This window comes from Panthera leo, chromosome F3 (assembly GCF_018350215.1).
Source record: "Panthera leo isolate Ple1 chromosome F3, P.leo_Ple1_pat1.1, whole genome shotgun sequence".
NCBI lineage: Eukaryota > Metazoa > Chordata > Mammalia > Carnivora > Felidae > Panthera > Panthera leo.
In genome coordinates this window covers 13,499,329-13,518,951 of record NC_056696.1, presented here as the reverse complement: position 1 = coordinate 13,518,951, position 19,623 = coordinate 13,499,329, and the positions used below count along the sequence as shown (strand labels likewise).

Genomic DNA, 19,623 nt, shown 5'->3' with positions numbered 1-19,623 from the left:
TTGTGACAAAACAACAGTATTTATTTATATATTCACATATAGCACAATGTGGTGGTCAAGTATTAGTGAAGTGATAGTAATTAACAGACTATTAAAATCACCATTTGGACAATTTAAATGCTTTATGACAGGATAATTTATATCCAACGTATATAACACATATTTACAGACAACTTTAGAAAGAAAATATATCAATTTTTTTTGATAATCAATAGTAGTAATAGATTTTCTGTATTATTTTAGCCTCACTACAGAAACGTTTTCATTGTCTAAATTTAATCAATGTGCTGATTAAAGAAAAGACAATACATTAACAGTAAAATTATGCATGCTAATGGTGTATTTGTGTGTGTGTGTGTGTGTGTGTGTGTGTGTGTGTGTGTGTGTGTAGCAACTAATGAAAACTCAGGTTGTAAGTTAAAGCCATTTAACAGGCAAACTGAAGACGAAAATGTTACTGAAGCTGTCTGGTTCCTTCTGTTAAACTGCAGCTTCCAAGTTGGGTTTTGCAGCTAGACCACGATCCAATAGACAATTCAATATGCCACTTCTGTTAGTTTTTTCTCCTTCTGTCTCTTTCACATGCTAATTTTTATGTCTTTATGGACTACATAAAACAGGTATCTCATTGTCAACACCTCTCCTAGGAAAAGTCACAGGAGTCTGATTAGGTGTCGAGTATCACTTTCCATCTTACTCTTCTAGATTTACCTGGTGCAACACACTCTCAATCGTGTAGCGTCTCTTCCGTCTGTTTAGGCGGTTTGTTTCCACCTGGTATTAAGAGTGCACCAGGAGGACCTGGCCCTGGATCAAGGTGAATGTGTGCCTATATATCAAATAATCATAATGCGAGGGTTCAGAATGTCAAACATGTTCTGCTGAAACTAACCACGGATTCAAAGTTAACACCGTTTTATCAGAGCTCACGGCATAATCCACAACAGACGTTTACCAGCCGCAAGGTACAAACTCTGGCACTTCATGTGGTCAGAGCGGCTGAAATGTCCTTTACAGTAATTTTAACTTCTTGACTTTGGTCTGCATTCAGAAGGGGATTGCTACTGGAATTTTCACACCGTTCATCTACCTTTTGAGAAGCGGCTGCGTCTCGATGATTTCTGTTCTCTTTGGCAAATCCTAAAGTCACACTCTCCCCAGAAGGCTGAGGTGGCCTCTCCAGATGAACCATCTGTCTCCCTGCTTCGGCTTCCTGTTCGCGCAGCAATCTCTCCACCTCCACCTCAAGCTCCAGGGTCTCCTCATCAGCTTGTACATCCAGTTGTTGCATCAACTCCTCCAACTTCTTGGCCTTGCGGAGCTCATTTTGCTGTATGATGGTACAGAGGTGTTCGGTGAGTTGCTCTTTGATCTCAGTCTTGCGCTGTAGCTCCAGCTTTGCCGTCACGTACTCCGCTTCCGCCCTGTCAAAGCGCTTCCTGTGGGGACAGGTACACAGATTGGTCCATTGGTTTTCCACTAAAGAAGATATTCAAAGGAGGTTCTAGAAACAATAATTAAGCTCCAGAATTGGAAAGACGTAATGAAGATATGGATAGTGATACTTTGTGAACACTTGTTCTACACGTTAGACAAGCCAGGCTGTCGCTGCTGAAACTTCCACAACATCCACACTTGGACCCTCCCAACGTAAGCATGTTCTTCTGCACTCATGTCCTCTTTCCGAAGCTGTGCTTGAAGGCTAACTCAGTGCAAACTAGCTCCGGTGGGGCTCCAGCGAGAGCCCTGATGGGACAGTGCTTGTCGATTTCTGGCGCACAAACACTACCACCACCGGGGCCAATTTCAGGCTGCCCATGTGGCGCAGCTGAACGCAGAACTGGGAAGAGATACACGACGTTGGCCCTGGTGAACTGGTGCAGCCTGGCTCCAGCACACAGCTGGTTAAAATGTAGGAGAGGTAAAAAGTGAGAGAAGTGAAAAGCAGAAAATCTGTACCTCTTGATCCATGGGTTAGAAAAGGAAGAAATATTTTGGTGGAGAAGGATACGGACGGTGGGTCCAAGGCGAATGTAAATGATACTAGGTGAGGCAAGAAGCAAGCATCGAGTAAGAACAGAAAAACTTCAGGCCGGGTTTAGGAAAGGTTTCTCAGTCCTGGCACTGACCCCTTGGACCATATCACTCTGTCGTGGGGGAGCTGTCCTGTACATTGTAGGATGCAGAGCAGCATCGCTGGCTTTCTCCCACAAGCTGGTAGCACCCACTACTTGTAACAGCCAAGAATGTCTCCAGATGTTACCAAATGTCTCCCAAGGGGCAAAACTGCCCCCGGTTGAGAATCCCTGCGTTAAGTTGTTCTCTCTCCACTTTGCAACAGACTGTTAGACTTTGATTAGGGTATTTTATCTATTTACACAAAAACTCTGCAGATACGCAATGCCTGTCTTAGAAGTAAGGTAATTCTGGGGCGTGTGGGTGGCTCAGTCAGTTAGTGGCCGACTCTTGATTTCAGCTCAGGTCACAGTCTCAGGGTTTGTGAGTTTGAGCTCCACGTTGGGCTCTGCGCGGACAGTGTGGAACCTGCTTGGGGTTCTCTCTCCCTCCCTCTCTCTCTGGCCCTCCCCTGTTCACTCTCTCTCTGTGATCTCTCTTATTTTGTATTAGCTTGACACAAAAAGAAAAATTATCATACATTGGTTCACGGTCTTTGGTTTTCCACACAAATTGTTTGTTTTGTTTCATCAGGAAAAGAGATTGGCCCACATTCGTCAATGAATTATAAAAGCCACTAACAGTTGTGAAAGCCTTGCTGCCTTGCTGTTATGACTGCCCACATCAACTCAAAGAGAGAAGTAACTTCTGGTACTACAGTTACAGCAACACAAAAACAGGTACAGCTCCTGACACAAGATTCTGTCTTGAAATGTGATGAAAAAACTGAAAGGCTTTGATTTGAGAAAACCCAGGGTTCAAAACCTGCCTTTGCCGTTTACTATGTATGTACCTGTTCTGGTCAAGGCCTTTTTTGGATGGAAAGGACAGACACCCAGTCAAGCTAGCTCAGGTGAAAAGTGGGTTTTACTGTAGGATACACGAGGCAATCTCCCAGGCATGTCATCAGAATCAAAAGCTATTCTCTTTAATTCTCTCATTTTGGCTTTCCAATCACACAGCCCAATATGGCCACCAGCTGTGGCTCCACATCAAATTCATTCCAATTTCTCAGAGCTCCACTTCCAGGAGGAGGACTTGGCTTGGCTTACCTTGGCTAGTTATCAGTTTAAACAGAGCTCTTAGTGTCCAGCCATGCCACGAAACCCTATTTAGTTTATGGATTAAATGTTCTGGAGTTGGCAGCCCATCTTTGTTCTAATCAGGTATGCCCCAGGGTCAGCTTCCGGAATACAAAACACAGATAGGCTCTGAAGGAAGAGGCTGGAGAATATGTGCGCAATGTCTGAAAATTCCAGTATGGTGACCCTTGACAGTATATTCAACTGAATTTTGGCTTATTTGTACAATGGTGACACTAATAGGAGTAGAGTATAGGACACTTCATAGGAGTGTTAAGGATTAAACCGGATAAACAAGGGCCAGTGCCTGGTAGGCACTCAAGAAACAGAATGTCTTCAGAGCACCAGAATTGAAATGCATTGCTTGTGTATCATTATAAACATGTACTGTATCTAAAATTAAAATTAGGCAAAGTTCAAGGACCTGGTGTTTATACTTGAAAACTCTTATTTACATCATGGTCATTTATCATATTTCATTTTTTTTACTGTCATCTAGTAAATATAAGAATGACAAAACTAGCTGTTTTTCAATTACCCTCTATGTTAAAAGAATTATCCTAAAGGAGCTCTGCTGGACATGTGAATCCCTGCTTTCCATACTTTATAACATATCCTATTTAAGAATGTTCTTCCATCAAGCTTAAAAGCTCTGACAACATTCTCTACAGGTATATGAATACCTTGTCCCCTACCCCGACTCAAACCTCCTTTCTGTGGCCTGTGGTCTCCCCTCAGCCAGCCAAAGTCAGTTAGTAAAGATTTACTGACCGGGCTCATGAATGCTGAATTGAAATTAAAATTCGCAAATAGGTCCCTAGGTTTCCATTGATCTTTCACCCTGGATAAATCACTGAAGATTTTGCATTTTGTTTATTTATTTAAAGTTCTTCTGGCCAGAAACATGCATATATATTCTTGTACAGAGTGATTTATGTTTAAAATATTGATTAATTTCACAAACTGCTCTATGAGCCTGAGGGTCAGGTGGATAATACCAAATCAGAATATGATGACATGTTTTGGGACAGAATAATAAGAGCATTATACATAATACAGGAAGACAAATTGAACTGGAAATGTATTCACAGAATTACTTTGTTATTTTAAATGGACACTGAGTGATTTAATGAATGTTATTTAAAGAATTCTAGAAACTGTCTCTTGGTTTGGGGATCCTGAAATTTTTTAAGAATTCAATGATTAACCCTCGGCATTCCCTTAGGTTCCACCAATCTACTTTTAGTTTTCGGTTCCTTTTCTGAGTTCTACCTCTTTGTAAGTATCAACATATAAAGGTTTTTATCCTTTCTTAGAAGTCTTCCAGAGAACAAACAGAAAAACTACTAGTATTTTAAAGGATAGACTAAAACTACATTTTGCAATTACTATATGTGCCCATTGGACCCTCTTATAAATCTGAGATACATTACGGGATTGTTGAGATAGCATTTTTCCTGTATCTTGAAACATTTTGCCATTTTATCACCCTGGGCATTATTTCTTCATTACTCACCAATTATTCTCGTTTCTGCAGAAAAAAGATTAATAAGAAAACAGAGAATGATGGAATAACCTAAAGGATGATGCCACAGTGAAATAAATCATCACTGTTTACAGTAAAATAAATCACTGTTTAGCTGCCTTACTGTGTTATCCAAAGTATTACATCATCTTTAACTTTTTTTTAATGTTTGTTTTTGAGAGAGAGAGGACAGAGACACAGAATCCGAAGCAGGTTCCAGGCTCCAAGCTGTCAGCACAAAGCCAGATGCAGGGCTCGAACCATGCAAGAACTGTGAGATCATGACCTGAGCCTAAGTCAGATGCTTAACTGAGCCACCTTGGTGGCCCCTATGTCACCTTTTAAAAAGGTATAAAAAAGGACTAGAAACACGATATTTGTAATCTGTTCTCAGCTTTCATTGAACACAGTTCAGAATTAGTTTTTCTAGCCACAGTGGCAAAATAAAGTTGACAGATGAAGATATTTTGCAGCTATTAGACAAATCAAAAGACGAATGTTGTGGTAAGCTAAAAAATGACCACCCAGAGATATTCACCTCCTAATCCCCAGAACCTGTGAATATTACCTTACAGGGCAAAAGGTGTGATTAAGTTAAAGATTTTGAAAAGAGTTTATTCTGAATTATCCAGTGGGACCCTAAATACAGTCGCATGTGTCCTTTTAAGAAAGAGGCAGAGGGGGGCACCTGGGTGGCTCAGTTGGTTAAGCATCCAATTTCAGCTCCAGTCATGATCTCACAGTCTGTGGGTTCGAATCCTGCATCGGGCTCTGTGCTGACAGCTCAGAGCGTGGAGCCTGCTTCAGATTCGGTGTCCTCCCCCCTCTACCCCTCCCCCGCTCACGCGCTCTCTCTCTCTCTCTCTCTCTCTCTCTCTCTCTCAAAAATGAATAAATATTAAAACAAAAAGAGGCAGAGGAAGTTTTGAGAGAAGAGGAGGAAGCAATGTGACTACGGAGGCACAGAAGGTAGCGGTGCAGCCACAAGCCAAGGAGTGCCTGCAGCCACCAGAAGCTGGAAGAGGCAAGGAATGGATTCTTCCCTCAAGTCTCTGAAGGAAGACTGACGCTGCCAACACCTGGATTTCAAACCTCCAGCTTCCAGAAATGTAAGAGAATGCATCTCTGTTGTTTTAAGCCACACAGTTTGTAGTAACTTGTTATGTCAACCCTAGGAAACAATACAAGGCAGAAACAGACAACCTAGGTTCTAGATAGTGAAACTGATCACGTGCGTGAAATCTCAAGAGTATGAGACTTCAGAAAACACATCCTAGGTGAATTTTCTCAAACTCAGAACCAATGAATGAAAAATATGTATCTAAGGACAAAAAGGCAAGGTTACTCTCATAGAGTTAATAATTTCAACAGAACAAACTTGATCACACAGTATTTTACAAGTACCCGTACCATCTTATGTTGTGAAAGGATGTAACTGTTCTTTCAACTTTTAATGTTGGGGGCCAAACATTACTTGAAAAAAAGAGGACTGCTATGCTTATATTCTTATTAAACTTTTTAATGAAGTTGTTTTCCACAATCATTATTTTTACTTTTGTAAATTAGACATAAAATGACTGCACATTTATGTACATGTGTGCATATGTATATGAGCATGTATGTGTCTATGTTAACAGGAGTGTCTATTAAACACAGATGGCAAACAGTGCTCCTAGTTCTTCCTGGTACAATAGGGGTCAAAGAGATGCTCTACACACATCCACTCTTGTTTTACAAGCTGGTCTATGCAGCATACAGCATCCTTGAAGTCACAGATATGAATAGTGGCAATAACTCTCAGTTTGGCTCCCAGAAGCTCTGGTCTCCTTGGAGGGGTCTACCCTAATGCTGTTCTACGGAAGCCGATTTTAAAGCAAATTCTGGCCTATTCTGTATCCAAGAACCTTTTGTGGACACAGCACTGTACCAGGTACTATAAAACTACAATATAATTTTTATTAAAAAAAAAAAGAAGTCAAGGAAATCTCCCACAGAGATGGACTGTCGTGGGGACTGGCTACCAGTAGAAATCTAAATCACAATACTGTTATCACCAATCTCTAATCTCTCAATAACCGCAGATGTAAATTTAGAAAACATCTTAATCTTATGCACGAACAAGGTATGATGCCGGTCCCAGTCACAACTGTCTATGGCTTCTCTGTGACTTACCTCAAGAGTTTAGGATTTTAAAAATAGCCTCACACATCAAATATGGATATTCACATACAACTATGCCAATATCAGTACCATGAGAAATTGCCATCTTTAGTTTAAGAAATATAAAAATTTATGTCAAATTTTTTTCCTACAGAAACTAAAGTTTCATTAAGCACATTTTATATGATCGGATGTTTTCTTTTTTAACCAGTAAACCCACTTTCTTTGTGGTTCTCTGAAGAATAAAACTATGACATTTCTTATATAATGTTCAATATACAAATGTATCCTTCTCCAGTCTCCTCCAGGACAGAATTAAAACATAATCAAATGATTTTCGGTTGAGGTATCTAGAATAATCTGAATTATTCATATTAAGGTCTACAAAGGCCTAAGAATGTTCCTCTGGTAAACTTAAGTTACAGAGAATAACATATGCTAAAAACTAGGCTGAGTTTAATCTTAATAAAATCTTGGTTACCTCCTTAATGTCCTTATTAATAGAAATAGGAACCTCCAGTTATCAGCTACTGATGGCATTAATTTAAGCAGTTAATTAATAAAGGCAGCCCATTAAGTCTAATAGCATGTGGTCAAACAACAATTACAAAAATCACAAGGACACCACAAACCTCTTTCTTAATAAACGGTGAATTGAAAACACAATCAAGCATTTCCGCTTTATTAAACTGTTCTATAAACATTCTGCTGCTGTGGTTTACCCTGGACTAATGAGGCATTCGGATGGATTTCTAGTGTTACAGAGAAAGATGCAAAACTGAGTCATTAACACAGCATTCCCTTGTGAGAAAAGACAAACCGGGATGATTAAAGCAACGCGGGAAGGACTGAAAACCCTGAAATTGGACTTAATTTTTTGCCCTTTTATCTGCTTGCAAGGTTCATGTAATTCTTTACATGTGTTCATGCATTTTTAAAATATTCCATGATGATTTTTTTTCTCTAAAATGCCAATGACTGAAACCAAGGAAACACATGATAGCTAACTATTATAGGCAGAATACAATTGAAAAGAAAAAAAAAAAGGAAAAACTTCAAGCTTTCAAGACAGAGTGGTATTTTCTTTAAAATACTTGTAGCCTTTTTAAAAAAAAAAGCTGGATCTTCTTTCTTTGGTGAAAATTGACATGAGAACTAGGCTCATCTCTAAGGACCATCTCAGATCATCAAAATTTCTTAACAGAAAGAGTACAGACTTGGTGTTAAAATAGCAGAATTTGGGGGCAAGTCATTAAGACTCTTAGAGTCCCAAGCATTATACAGATGATTGATGGTTTAGCAAAAAAGACTAAAACGTAAGTAAATAATGCAAGAAATGCGCTAACAAGAACAAGAGTAGGCCAGAGTGAAGGAAGACTTCAATAAGAACAGGCACTGGATTTAGTACAAAACAGGAATAAACAGAGCACCTGATGGCCTGATGGGACCGTTATGAGGCTTAAGTGATGACACAGATGAAAGCCCTTGGCCCAGCCAGCAGTAAATACTTCCGAAATTTCACTCCTGATTCAGAGTTCTCTCAACTCACCGAGCGTATGAATACTCAAGGCTGGCTTGATCAATCCGGTTCCTGAGGATCCCAATGTCAGCTGACACCATGTCATCTAAAGCTTGTAACTCCTTTTGGATCCGCTTTAGTTTCAGGGTCTCTGCTTGAGTTCTTTTAGATCTAGAAAAATGAATAGAAAAATAAAAACATTTTAAAATCACGTATCCATACGCAAGAGAAGTGAAAAAAGCAACCAACTATATATATGGTACTATATATACGATAGGATTATAATGTATAATTTTTAAAAATCAGAAAAAAAACACAAATCAAAATATAATAAACACTGGTAAAATTTTGGTATATCTCTAAGACTGCATTTGTGCTATTTTCCCTTATTCTAAGCTTTCTATTAGTATACAACATTTTCATACACAAAGAGTAAGATTTTTCAAAATACCAATAGTTCACTTATAGTTCTATATTCATTCCACGAGGATGAGAATAAGCACTAAAAGAACGTTATCTATATTCTCTTTACACAGAACATCTAAAAAAACTTTCCAAATTTCTAGCCTTAAATTCTTGCTCAGGCCACTTTCATTTGTCCGACACTTAGTGGACAGAAAGAATGGACCCTTACGTTAAACACCATTTCTTCATGTCTATTCGGTCTGAACATTCCTAGGACTCACTCCCCCAAACTTTTATTGCTTTGATTCCTGTGTTTTAGGCAAGACTACAGCTTAAAAGCACATCTAAGCTCAGTCCTCTCAGCACCCCAAACACAGTACACACTGAAGAACAGAATACACAGATATAAAAGCCTTTAATCTGAGTTCACTCACTTCAGAATTTCACACCCATTCTCACAGGAGAATAAAACTCCCACAGAAAACTGCTATCTTAAAACTTATATTCTCCTGATTTTTACTCCATTATGCATTTCCCCTTGTTTTCTGCCCACAGAATTAACAGTATGATTCTTTTACTTCAAGGACTTCACTGGTGCATTTATCACTAATCTAACCATGGTGTGTTTTCTCACATTTCAGCCTGTATCACTATTTCGTCTTAAACCAAAAGCACATCAAGAACAAGTGCTGAACCTATAAATCCTTTTATAAAATCCCTAGTGAACAGCCTCTCCAACCACTTCTAAACTGAAGACTACTGAAGTGATTTTCAAAAATCACTTTTCACTTTGAATAATCATGGTTTTTTCTTGAAACCTAAGTTCAGTAAGTTGCACATTTCCTGTTTCATGCAAATCAAGTGGGACCAGCTGGAGGGGGGAGAAATCATTTTCAAATACATATATCCTTTTGACAGATAAAATTCTCCATTACTCTTCTACCTACCTGCCTTTCTCTCTATCCTTGTCCCTTCCCCTCCCCCTGATACACACGGCAGTTTCAATACATAATAGTTTTGCCAGGCTTTTCTGGAGATCTAAGAAGAAAATGCCAAGAAAACTTGCTTGCATTTAATTCTCACTATTCTCAATCATTGCTTCACTGACGAAGTTTGGGTGGGTTCCTAAGGCGATAGCACACTGGAAAGCACAAACTAAAAGGGCAGAAAGAGTGGGTGAGGGGTGGAAAGTGGCTCAAAAGGGAACATTGCTGCTGGAGGCCATCATGATGCAGTGAAGGAAAAGGAACTGCTGACAAACCGACACCAGGAGGGACAGAAAAATCGAATCGCACACAGTATGGCAGAGTACTCATAATGGTGACCCCGAGTCATCGATGGCTATTCACTGCTCCCTTAGAATGTAATTTATTTATAGCAAATAAATTTGGTATAATCTATGCTTACAAAGTCCTCCTTAATGAATTAACACTGGAATTTCTGTACCATTTATAAAGGAGAATTATTTTAGTGAGCCTTAAAAGTAATGCTGTAGAGGGGCACCTGGCTGGCTCAGTCGGTAGAGCATGGGACTCCCGACCTCCGGGTTGTGAGCTCAAGTACCACACTGGGCATAGAACGTACTTTAAAAAATTTTTTTAAAAGAATGTTGTAGAGAAAATATCAACTTATCAGAACAGACAAGGGAAAATAAACATAAAACATGACAGAACTGACTGCAGGTTACAAACAACCTCTCCTAGTTCAGATGCCTCACCTTTCTGCAATAGCTTTAGCCAAAAGAGCTTTCTTACGTTTATTTTTCTCTTCCATAAGCCGTTGTTCTTCTTGGAGGACTTCCCAACGAGATTTTTCTTGCCTAGGGAGCGGAGTATAAAAATGAGTTTCAGAAACCCCATGCCACACCTTACCAGTCTCAGGCCTCTATGTATAAAATTTAATCAACCACATTATGTATATTTTCCTTCAAAAGCCCTCTTAAAAGGAACCCATCTGCAGCCCATTATTTTGTTCTAATAGGAACAAAGATTATCATTTGAAGTCAAGAAGTCTTACATAAATTGGCCCTTTGAAATCCATTATATGTATATAATCTAGGAAGCCACAAACTGGAAGCCAGAGTACTGTGGCATTTATTAGGAGTACAAAGAAAGTTGTGTAAGTTAATTATGTATTATATGCAAATGTTTCAGGAGAACAAAATTAATTGGCATGTAGCTAATGTCATATCTTTTAGAGTTTTCTATAATGAAAGTCTCTACCATTTAACACCCTCAAGACAATAACCAATGTTTATTTCATTTTTTTTTTTCAATTTGCTCACTTCTTTCCATTCTGAGACATTTTTAAAGAGAGTGAAACACTATGAGCTAAGACTTGAATACTGGACTCCACAATCTGTCCAATTCTGAAAGAAGTATATTAAAATTTCCCAGAAATTTAAGAACTTGATGTCGACTCAAAGTAACGACAAAGCTATTTATTCCTATTATTGTCATTTCTTATGGCCACTGTGTCAAAAATCTCTATTCTCAGACCTACTAACCACTTCCAAATTTATCATTTTCTTTCCCTTCCTAGAGTCTCCATCTTGGTACAGGCACTGGTCCTCTCTCATTTTGACTACTGCAGTAGTCCAGCCCAGCCAGCACCCTCCCCCAAATGGGCTGCAATCCTGACATGTGGGTTTTCTCTAACCATTGTTTTGGTAAGGGCATCTCTCCTCCAGAGGCCTGGGTGATATTCTACTGCATGGGGGAACTCGCTAGGTAGGAATTCTCAGCTTCCACATCCTTCTTCATTTCCCTAATTCTCTACTACTCTCTGGCTTAGCTCTTGCCTCTTCCAGAGAAGGGAGATGTCACCTCTGAGCATTCTCTAGGATACAGCTTTCCTTTCCCCTTCTTGCAACCTCCAATTTCTCCTTTTCAATGACAGTTCCTGAGATTACATGTCTATGAAAATTTTCCCAAGTATCTAAAAAAAAAATTATTTTCCCAACAACGTTCAATCTAAATTATCCAACTCAATTTAAACCCACCCTCCCCTACTTATCTCAGGCCTTTGCTGGTAAACTACACTTAAAGACATTTAAATACATGCACTTGTTTGGGGCGCCTGGGTGGCTCAGTCAGTTAAGCGTCTGACTTAGGCTCAGGTCATGATCTCACAGCTTGTGGTTTCGAGCCCCAAGTCAGGCTCTGTGCTGACAGCTCAGAGCCTGAGCCTGCTTCGGATTCTGTGTCTCCCTCTCTCTCTGCCTCTCCCCTGCTCACACTATCTCTCTCTCTCAAAAAACATATAAACATTAAAAAAATTTTTAAAAAATGCACTTGTTCAATGTTGCTCTCATAATTTACATGGCTTTAGATCTCCTGTAAAAATGACTTCTTGGTTGTAAACCCCTGGTGGGCCAGGAAACACTTTAAACTCATAGTACAGAACCTGGATCAGAGAAATCGTAAGTTACATCGAAATAGAAAGACTCAGAAAACGGAAAACAGAAACAAATGGCAACCTGATAAATCAGGAGGAAACAAATACGAGTGGATATCAAAACAAAAGGTATAGGATAAAAATTCTGAGAAGAATTCATAAGTCCTACATAGAACAGCAATTTCCACAAAACTGTTTCTAAATTCTGGAGGTGGTTTCTAATATAAACACATTAAATAAAGAATAAAAAGAAATCTAATGATGTAGCTGAATTGTTTTATCAGTCCTCTCAATTTCCTACACACTCTTCTTTGACCATCCCTTCCTATCTTTTCATAAACAACCTTTTCCAGGCCAGTGGAGATGGAGTGAAGCTGAAGAAGGGGTTCGATCTGGGATGAGGGGGAGCACTATGCATGTAAGAACTGCTTCTAGTGAGGGTCAAGGGCAGACACTTTGGATCCAGAAAGATTTGTATGTGAACCTCAACTCTGCCATTTATTAAGCTATGTATTTGCTTTGGGAATAAAGCATCTTTTCTGAGTCCAAGAAATCTCATCTGTCAAGTGAAAATAATGAACGTGTATTATAAGGCTGCTATGAAGACTACATGGCATAAAACATATAAAATGCCCAACACTGACTGGCTTACAACATATTTAGGTGGTAGCTATTCTTCAATAGTTTATTCATGATGTTTCTAGGTTAGAATATGAAAGAGAAAATGTTAAAACTGTATTTCTTCAAAGCCCAGTGGAGGGAAAAAAAAAGGTAAAATGGAAAAAAGTCTCAGGGATATATAGACTTACTAACAATTCCACTTTCTTTTTTTCCATTTTGCAATCTGGCTTTGGAGGTAGGACCTCAGTGTTTTTGTGACTATCATGGGAATTCTCAAGTCCCGGTTCCCTTGGTTGACCTTCAATCCCCTGTGGTTTTCCATCACCAACAGGAGAAGTGAGTGTAAGAGGATTAGGAGGAACAGGGGAAGAAGAGTGTGGTTTTTGAGTATTAAATCTTGGTTTGGGTGCAGAAAGCAGCTGCTCTGGAGGTACTGAGCTTGATCCATCTTGAAGTCCAAGTTTTTGGCTTTGCTCTTGAAGGGCTTTTTCTCGCTGAAGTTGTTGTCGACTTTTCTTCACAGGGAGACGCCGCTGTGGTTCAAATGGATCTATGTGAAAAAGAGGAGAATTCCTTTGTGTGAGCAACAAATAATTAGAATTTCTCTAAGAAAATAAAGCATTAACATTAATAATAATTCCACAGGGTTTCTCCCCCTTCTCTACCATTAAAACCCAGGGAAAAACAGCCATCTTCCTGTAGTATTTTTGACAGTTCTTCTATAATCATACTCTTAATATTTAACAAAAACTATCCCAACTCAAAACTGAGCTTAAAAGAAGTCCATTTGTCTGTTGAGTTAAGCCTCGGAATAAAAAGCAAGGTTTCTTTTTCAACTTGAATTGATAACTGACTAAGCAATTAATCTGACCAAGCAAAGCAGACAAATGAATTCTCTAATAGGTCTTAAATTTGACTTATGATTCTATTTGCTCTCCTGAAATAAAATGGTGGTTGCGGTTACAAATGGGCTGCACTCTTCTTAAATAACAGATCTTAAGCCAGTTTGATACATAGGTACATGTTATACATAAAGTATAACTGAATGAAGTCTCTTATTTCTAAGAATGCTAGTTAACCCTCAGATGTTAGCTTTCATCTTCCAGAGCAGTGCAAGGTTGTTTCCCCAAAGTTAGCTAGCCATGAGTCAATGTATACAGCTAGTTTTAACAGCAGCCTGAACAAACCAATAGAGGAAGAGAAAACAGGGAGAATTTTTTTTTACAAAAGCACTATAAAATAAATAATACCCCTATTATACTTCTTGGTTTGTCCAACCAGTGTTAACCTTGTAAGGCAGAGTACTGGAGAATTTGACTCACATTCATACTATATTTAATAAGAACTGTAAATGGTATTGTTTATAAAATGCCTGGGAAGTGAAATTGTGGTAAGTTCTTATTAATTAACTCAAATAGGGCTTTTAAAATTCTGCGTATTGACCCATGAAGCAACACAAGCCTATTATTTAAATCTCCCAAAGGAGAATTAAAAGCTCTGGAGTCATAGTTCTGGCACAGCTTTTGTTCAGCTCAATAATCGTAGACAAGTCAATTAATTATTCCATAACCCAGTTTTTCCAACTGTCAAATGGGCTGAAAATTTACCTGCTCTACTTAACTCATGAAGTTGCTGTAAGGATTAAATGAGACAGGTAAAATATTTTAAAACATAGATGTGCCATCGCAAGTAAAATGTTATTATTGTTGACTTTAGCCAGGAACACAAAGTAACCTCCTCTATCTTGAGACAGGAACTTATTCTTGACTACTGATCTTTATGTACACCAAAAGAAAATGCCATTGAGCTTACTTCCTGGTTACACTCACTAGTTGAATTATTCTTTTGCTTTTCACAGAAACTGCACAGGAGATTAAAAATGCTACAATAAAATAATAAACAAAACAGTAAACAAATCAGGCCTGAAACAATAAATAGAAAAACTCCTGGAACTAATAAGCCATTATAGCAAGGTTGCAGAATTCAAGATTAATATACAAAAGTCAACTGTTTTCCTATGTACCAGTAATGAACAAGTGGAGTTTAAAATTAAAAACATGATACTATTTGCATTAGCACTTAAAAAAAAAAAAAAAAAAAGGTAATACTTAGGAATGAATCTAAGAAAAGAAAGTACAAGATCTGTGAAGAAAACCACAAACTCTGATAATGAAATCAAAGAAATAAATGGAGAGATATTCTATATTCATGAAAAGAAGATTCAATCCTGTCTTATTTTGCAAATACTGACACAATGATCCTAAAGTTTATATGGAGAGGCCAAAGACTCAGAATAGCTAACACAATATTAAAGAACAAAACTGGAGAACTTGGCTTCAAGACTTACTATAAAACTACAGTAATCAAGACCGTGGGCATTCGTGAAAGAATAGACAAATAGACCAATGGAACAGAATAGAGACCATAGGAATATTATAAAGCTTTAAAATAGTGTGGTATTGGTGCATAATAGACAAACTGACCAACGGAATAGAACAAAAGAACACAGAAACAGGTTCATACGTGTATGAAGCACTGGTATATGACTAAGATAGCATGGCCTATCAACAGCAAAAGGTGGAATTATTCAATAAATCGACTTGAAAAAAAAAACCCAGCTATATGGAAAAGGTAAAATCAGATCCATACTTCACACCATATAAAAACAAACAAAACATTCTCCAAATGGATTAAGGATTCAAATGTCAAACCAACATTTTAAAACTCTTATTAGAAACACATTGCTTTATACAGTGTTTTGAATCTATATAGCTTATAACAAAAATGATTCTTAAAGATGCTTAATTGAATATAAGGACTAACATCTTATGGAAGGGTACTACTACCTCATGGTAGGGTACTAAGTGAAGACACAGAAAATGTGTACAAATTTGACCATATTAAAATTAAATACTTTGTTCATCAAAAGATTAACGTTAAAAGACAAGTTACAAGCTGGGAGAAGATATTTATCAGAGACCATATTCATAATATACCTGGAAAAGAACTAGTATCAAGAATAAAGAAAGAACTCATGAATATTTTCTTTAGACATTGACAGCATTGTAGTTGCACTGTTTTTCTATTTCCAATTTTTGTATTATGAAATAAATTTATTTTTTATTATAAGTCACACATCAAATACATGTATTTGCTACAGACACACATCCAACCTGTATGGATTATTAAAAAAAAACAGTCACATTTAAAAAAATAAAACATGGCTAGAGTAGACACAACTGCTATTTAAAGATAGGCATGTTATCCTCTCTTTTGGAACACTCAAGATAATTGTATTTATTGCCCTCCAAATCATATTACTTGCTTTTATTAAATGAAAGTATGAATGACATCTATCATTGACTGATGGAAGCATTTAATTGCCAATGCTCGAGTCTCAACTTTTTTCTCCTCGTGCCATGGTGAACTCCCATATGACAACATGAAAACACAATGACGAGTGACTATGTGGAAGAGTCACCTGCCAGTCTATGTTACATGAAGCTATAAAGAAAAATAAATCTTTATTATTTTAAATAATTGATATCTTAGGGCTATTTGTTAACTGTAGCATAACTTGTCTCAACTTGATTTCATTATCACCAATACTTTTAAAATTTCCTACGTATTTGCCCCTTCCTGATCATATTCCCCCTTTCTAGTACTGGGTATTTTGATTTCCTATATTCCCAGAAGAATATACCTGCTTTGTATGATTTTGACCTTCTACAAATGATATCAGGTTGTATGTATTTTTGTAACTTGTTCTTCTCATGCATTATATTTATGAAATTTATACATGTTAATGTATGTGGGTATAGTTCATATATTCCCACTAGCTCTATACTGGCCCACTGAATGGCTGTATTACAATTTATCCACTTAAAAAAAAATTTTTTTTAACGTGTATTTATTTTTGAGAGAAAGAGAGACAGAGCATGAACAGGGGAGGAGCAGAGAGAGAGGGAGACACAGAATCCCAAGTAGTCTCCAGGCTCCGAGCTGTCAGCACAGAGCCCCACAGGGGCTTGAACTCACAAACCGTGAGATCATGACCTGAGCCAAAGTTGGACACTTAACCAACTGGGCCACCCAGGCACCCCTATTTATCCACTTTTATTAATGAACACTTGGTTTGTTCCCAGCTTTTCAGTATTATAAATACGAATGCAAAGAACATTCTTGATTTTTCCCAATGTGCACATGGGGTTTTCTAGAGTACGGTCATCCTTATTTTTGCTGGCAACCAACTCTACCTTCATGGATTAATTCTATTTTTAAGGTTGGAGAACAGCTGGAAGGAGTCTTAAAAATGAAAAATCCAACTCCTCTACTTTCACACATGAGAAATCCAAGGCAAAAAAGATTTAGAGGCAGAGCTAGGAGATCTATAAGCCAATCACTGTGTCTGGTTATGAGAGTACAAAAATGCTAACGTGTTCTCTTACTCATGGTGGTCATAGACTAGGGGTTGGTGTCTATGCTTTAACATCTCACTACGAAATTATAGGCCTTGAAGCTAAGGTCTTTCCAGCTCCTCTCTCTCCCAAATTGTAAAGATATTTAGAAATGTACTTCCACAAAATGAATCTATTGTTACAATTTAGTCTATATTAAGTCTTCTTTCCCTTGGCAAACTCACCTCTACTAACACATAATGTCTGTGAAATGTTCCCAAGTTCCGCCCAACCCCCAGCAGAGTCAAGTTCCTGCTAGTCTGTTAACAAGCTCTTGCAAACTATCTATTATCACATTGCATTATAGCTTGTCTCCTCAGTAGACTATCAGTTCTCTGAATACAAGGATGATGCCTTGTTCATCTTAGTATGTAGATGTACTTACACAGTACGTACTATGTATGTAGCATGGATGTAGCTTTAGTATGCAAAATACAGAAGCTGATGCCTCTAACTTTGGGTCAGACCCGAAACAGGAATACTTGTACTCTGTACATACGAATATGGGAATGGATGTTCAAAACATAGAGCAAAAAACTGAGATTAATAAAACTTGATAGTTAATTACACACCGCAGTATAACTTTTATGATATGGTTTTTAAAGGCCTCTGGACCAGTCAAAACTTCCTCCATCTGTATAATCTACATTGGTCCTGTATTCCTACTTTACTTCCTTTTCCACTTGTTGGCCTTATTTTTACATCTACGCTAAAGATGCAGACTTACCTGAACAACATCCAATTTGATCACAAACTCTAACAAAAAGCATGCCAGGGCTTACTGAATTTTCTTCCAAAGTATATACATTATGGTACTAAGAGGGATGTAAACTCACAGAAGGAGTGTGCAGTACCAGGATCACCATACAGAATTTCATGACATTACATTCATAGTTTATATCACCAAGGGTTTCTCACCAAATAACAGTAAACTTCATTCCTTCATTAAAAGAAAACAAAATAGTAAAAGTCCGTCCAATAACTACCCTACAAAGCCAGCGGGGGAGGCACCTTGTAGCTTACAACAGTCAATAGGTATAATTTCACATCTAACCTTTCAAAAAGTCTTGGTTTTCTGACTCTCAAGAGTTACAATTTCAAAAGTCATCTGGCAACCAGAAGTGCATGCAAGACTCCAGATGTATTAAGAAAAGCATCGTCGTTTTGCGTTTATTCAGATCCCTGTACTCCCTTGTTCCCAACCATTGTCAACTTACATACACACATTCATCACAATTCGAAGCTGGTGTGTGCCCCTCCCCCTTCTTTTACCCCAACCCCAACCCTCCAGCCGTGGACTTAAGGCAGCAATCTTCCCACAAGAGACGCCGAGGCAGTAGGCTCACTTCCTCTCCCAAGTCCCGTCCCTTTCACGGGAAAAGTCAAATTCCTGAAGTGGATTCCGGAACTTTCTTACCTGAAAGATCCCAGTCCCCTGGACCCGCCCCTCCCGCTGTGGCTCCCAAGGCTCCCACCTCTGGAACCCCTCAATGCCCTCCTCCCGTTAGAGCTCCCTCCCCAAACACCAACACTTTACCCTCTTTCCCGCCCCCTACCCCCTCAAAAGCTGCAGCCCCGCCCCTTCCCCTCTAGAGACCCAAGGAGGAAACCTCTGCAGGCACGTCCCGTTACCTTTAGTTTGCTTCAGTCGCCTCAGCTCCTCCTCAGAGAAGCCGGCCCAACCCCGCGCCATCCGCCTCGGCTGCCAGCGCCCCCAGAACGCCCACACCTCAGAGCCCCGACTGCCAACACGACTACCCAGTCACATCCGGGTTCTTCCCGGCCGCGGCGACCGACCAATCAGCGCGTCGAGCTCTGGCTACAAGGCCCCCGTCGCTTGCTGCGGGGGTCCTGATCCCTTGGAGCTGCCCCGGCGGTGCCGGACAGCCGGCCTAGGGAAAGCTCGGCCGCTCCGACATTCCTGTCTTCCGAGCCGAGTCTGCTCTCTCTCCCTGTCTCCTGCTCTCGTTCGGTTAATCGCTTCAAGAGATAAGGGAGGGACTGGCGACGCGGATGAGGATGGAGATAAACAGGCAGTTAGGAAGTGGCTACAAGTCGGCGGCGGAAAAGGGCGGACGCACCTGCCTCCGGGGTCCTCGGGGAAGTCACGGGGGCGGTACCCCTTACCCGCTAGGTCTCTGGCAGGGTGCGAGTCGGGGCTCCTGGGGGGGTCTTTTCAAAACTGCGCCGGAATTGTCCTCCGAACTGACCCCAGAGAATGTTCGGATTTAGGCTTCTAATTGTGAAGAAACATTTCAGAGGGCCGGGATATAACAATGGGGA

The 19,623-nt window shown here is 39.2% G+C and overlaps 1 protein-coding gene across 2 annotated transcripts; it reads right to left on the bottom strand.

Annotated features, from left to right (window-relative positions):
* Positions 1-337: 337 nt before the first annotated feature.
* GORAB (golgin, RAB6 interacting) lies at positions 338-19,291 on the bottom strand. Of its 2 annotated transcripts, XM_042925490.1 has the most exons (5): positions 18,973-19,291; positions 13,076-13,433; positions 10,584-10,685; positions 8,492-8,632; positions 338-1,439 (listed from the first exon to the last, which is right to left on the bottom strand). In XM_042925490.1, the coding sequence occupies exons 1-5, from the start codon at positions 19,031-19,033 to the stop codon at positions 983-985; spliced, it is 1,119 nt and encodes a 372-aa protein (XP_042781424.1). In that variant the 5' UTR covers positions 19,034-19,291; the 3' UTR covers positions 338-982. The 2 variants fall into 2 exon arrangements, with proteins under 2 accessions (XP_042781424.1, XP_042781425.1); XM_042925491.1 differs by lacking the exon at positions 18,973-19,291 and having other exon boundaries at positions 13,072-13,164.
* Positions 19,292-19,623: the final 332 nt, after the last annotated feature.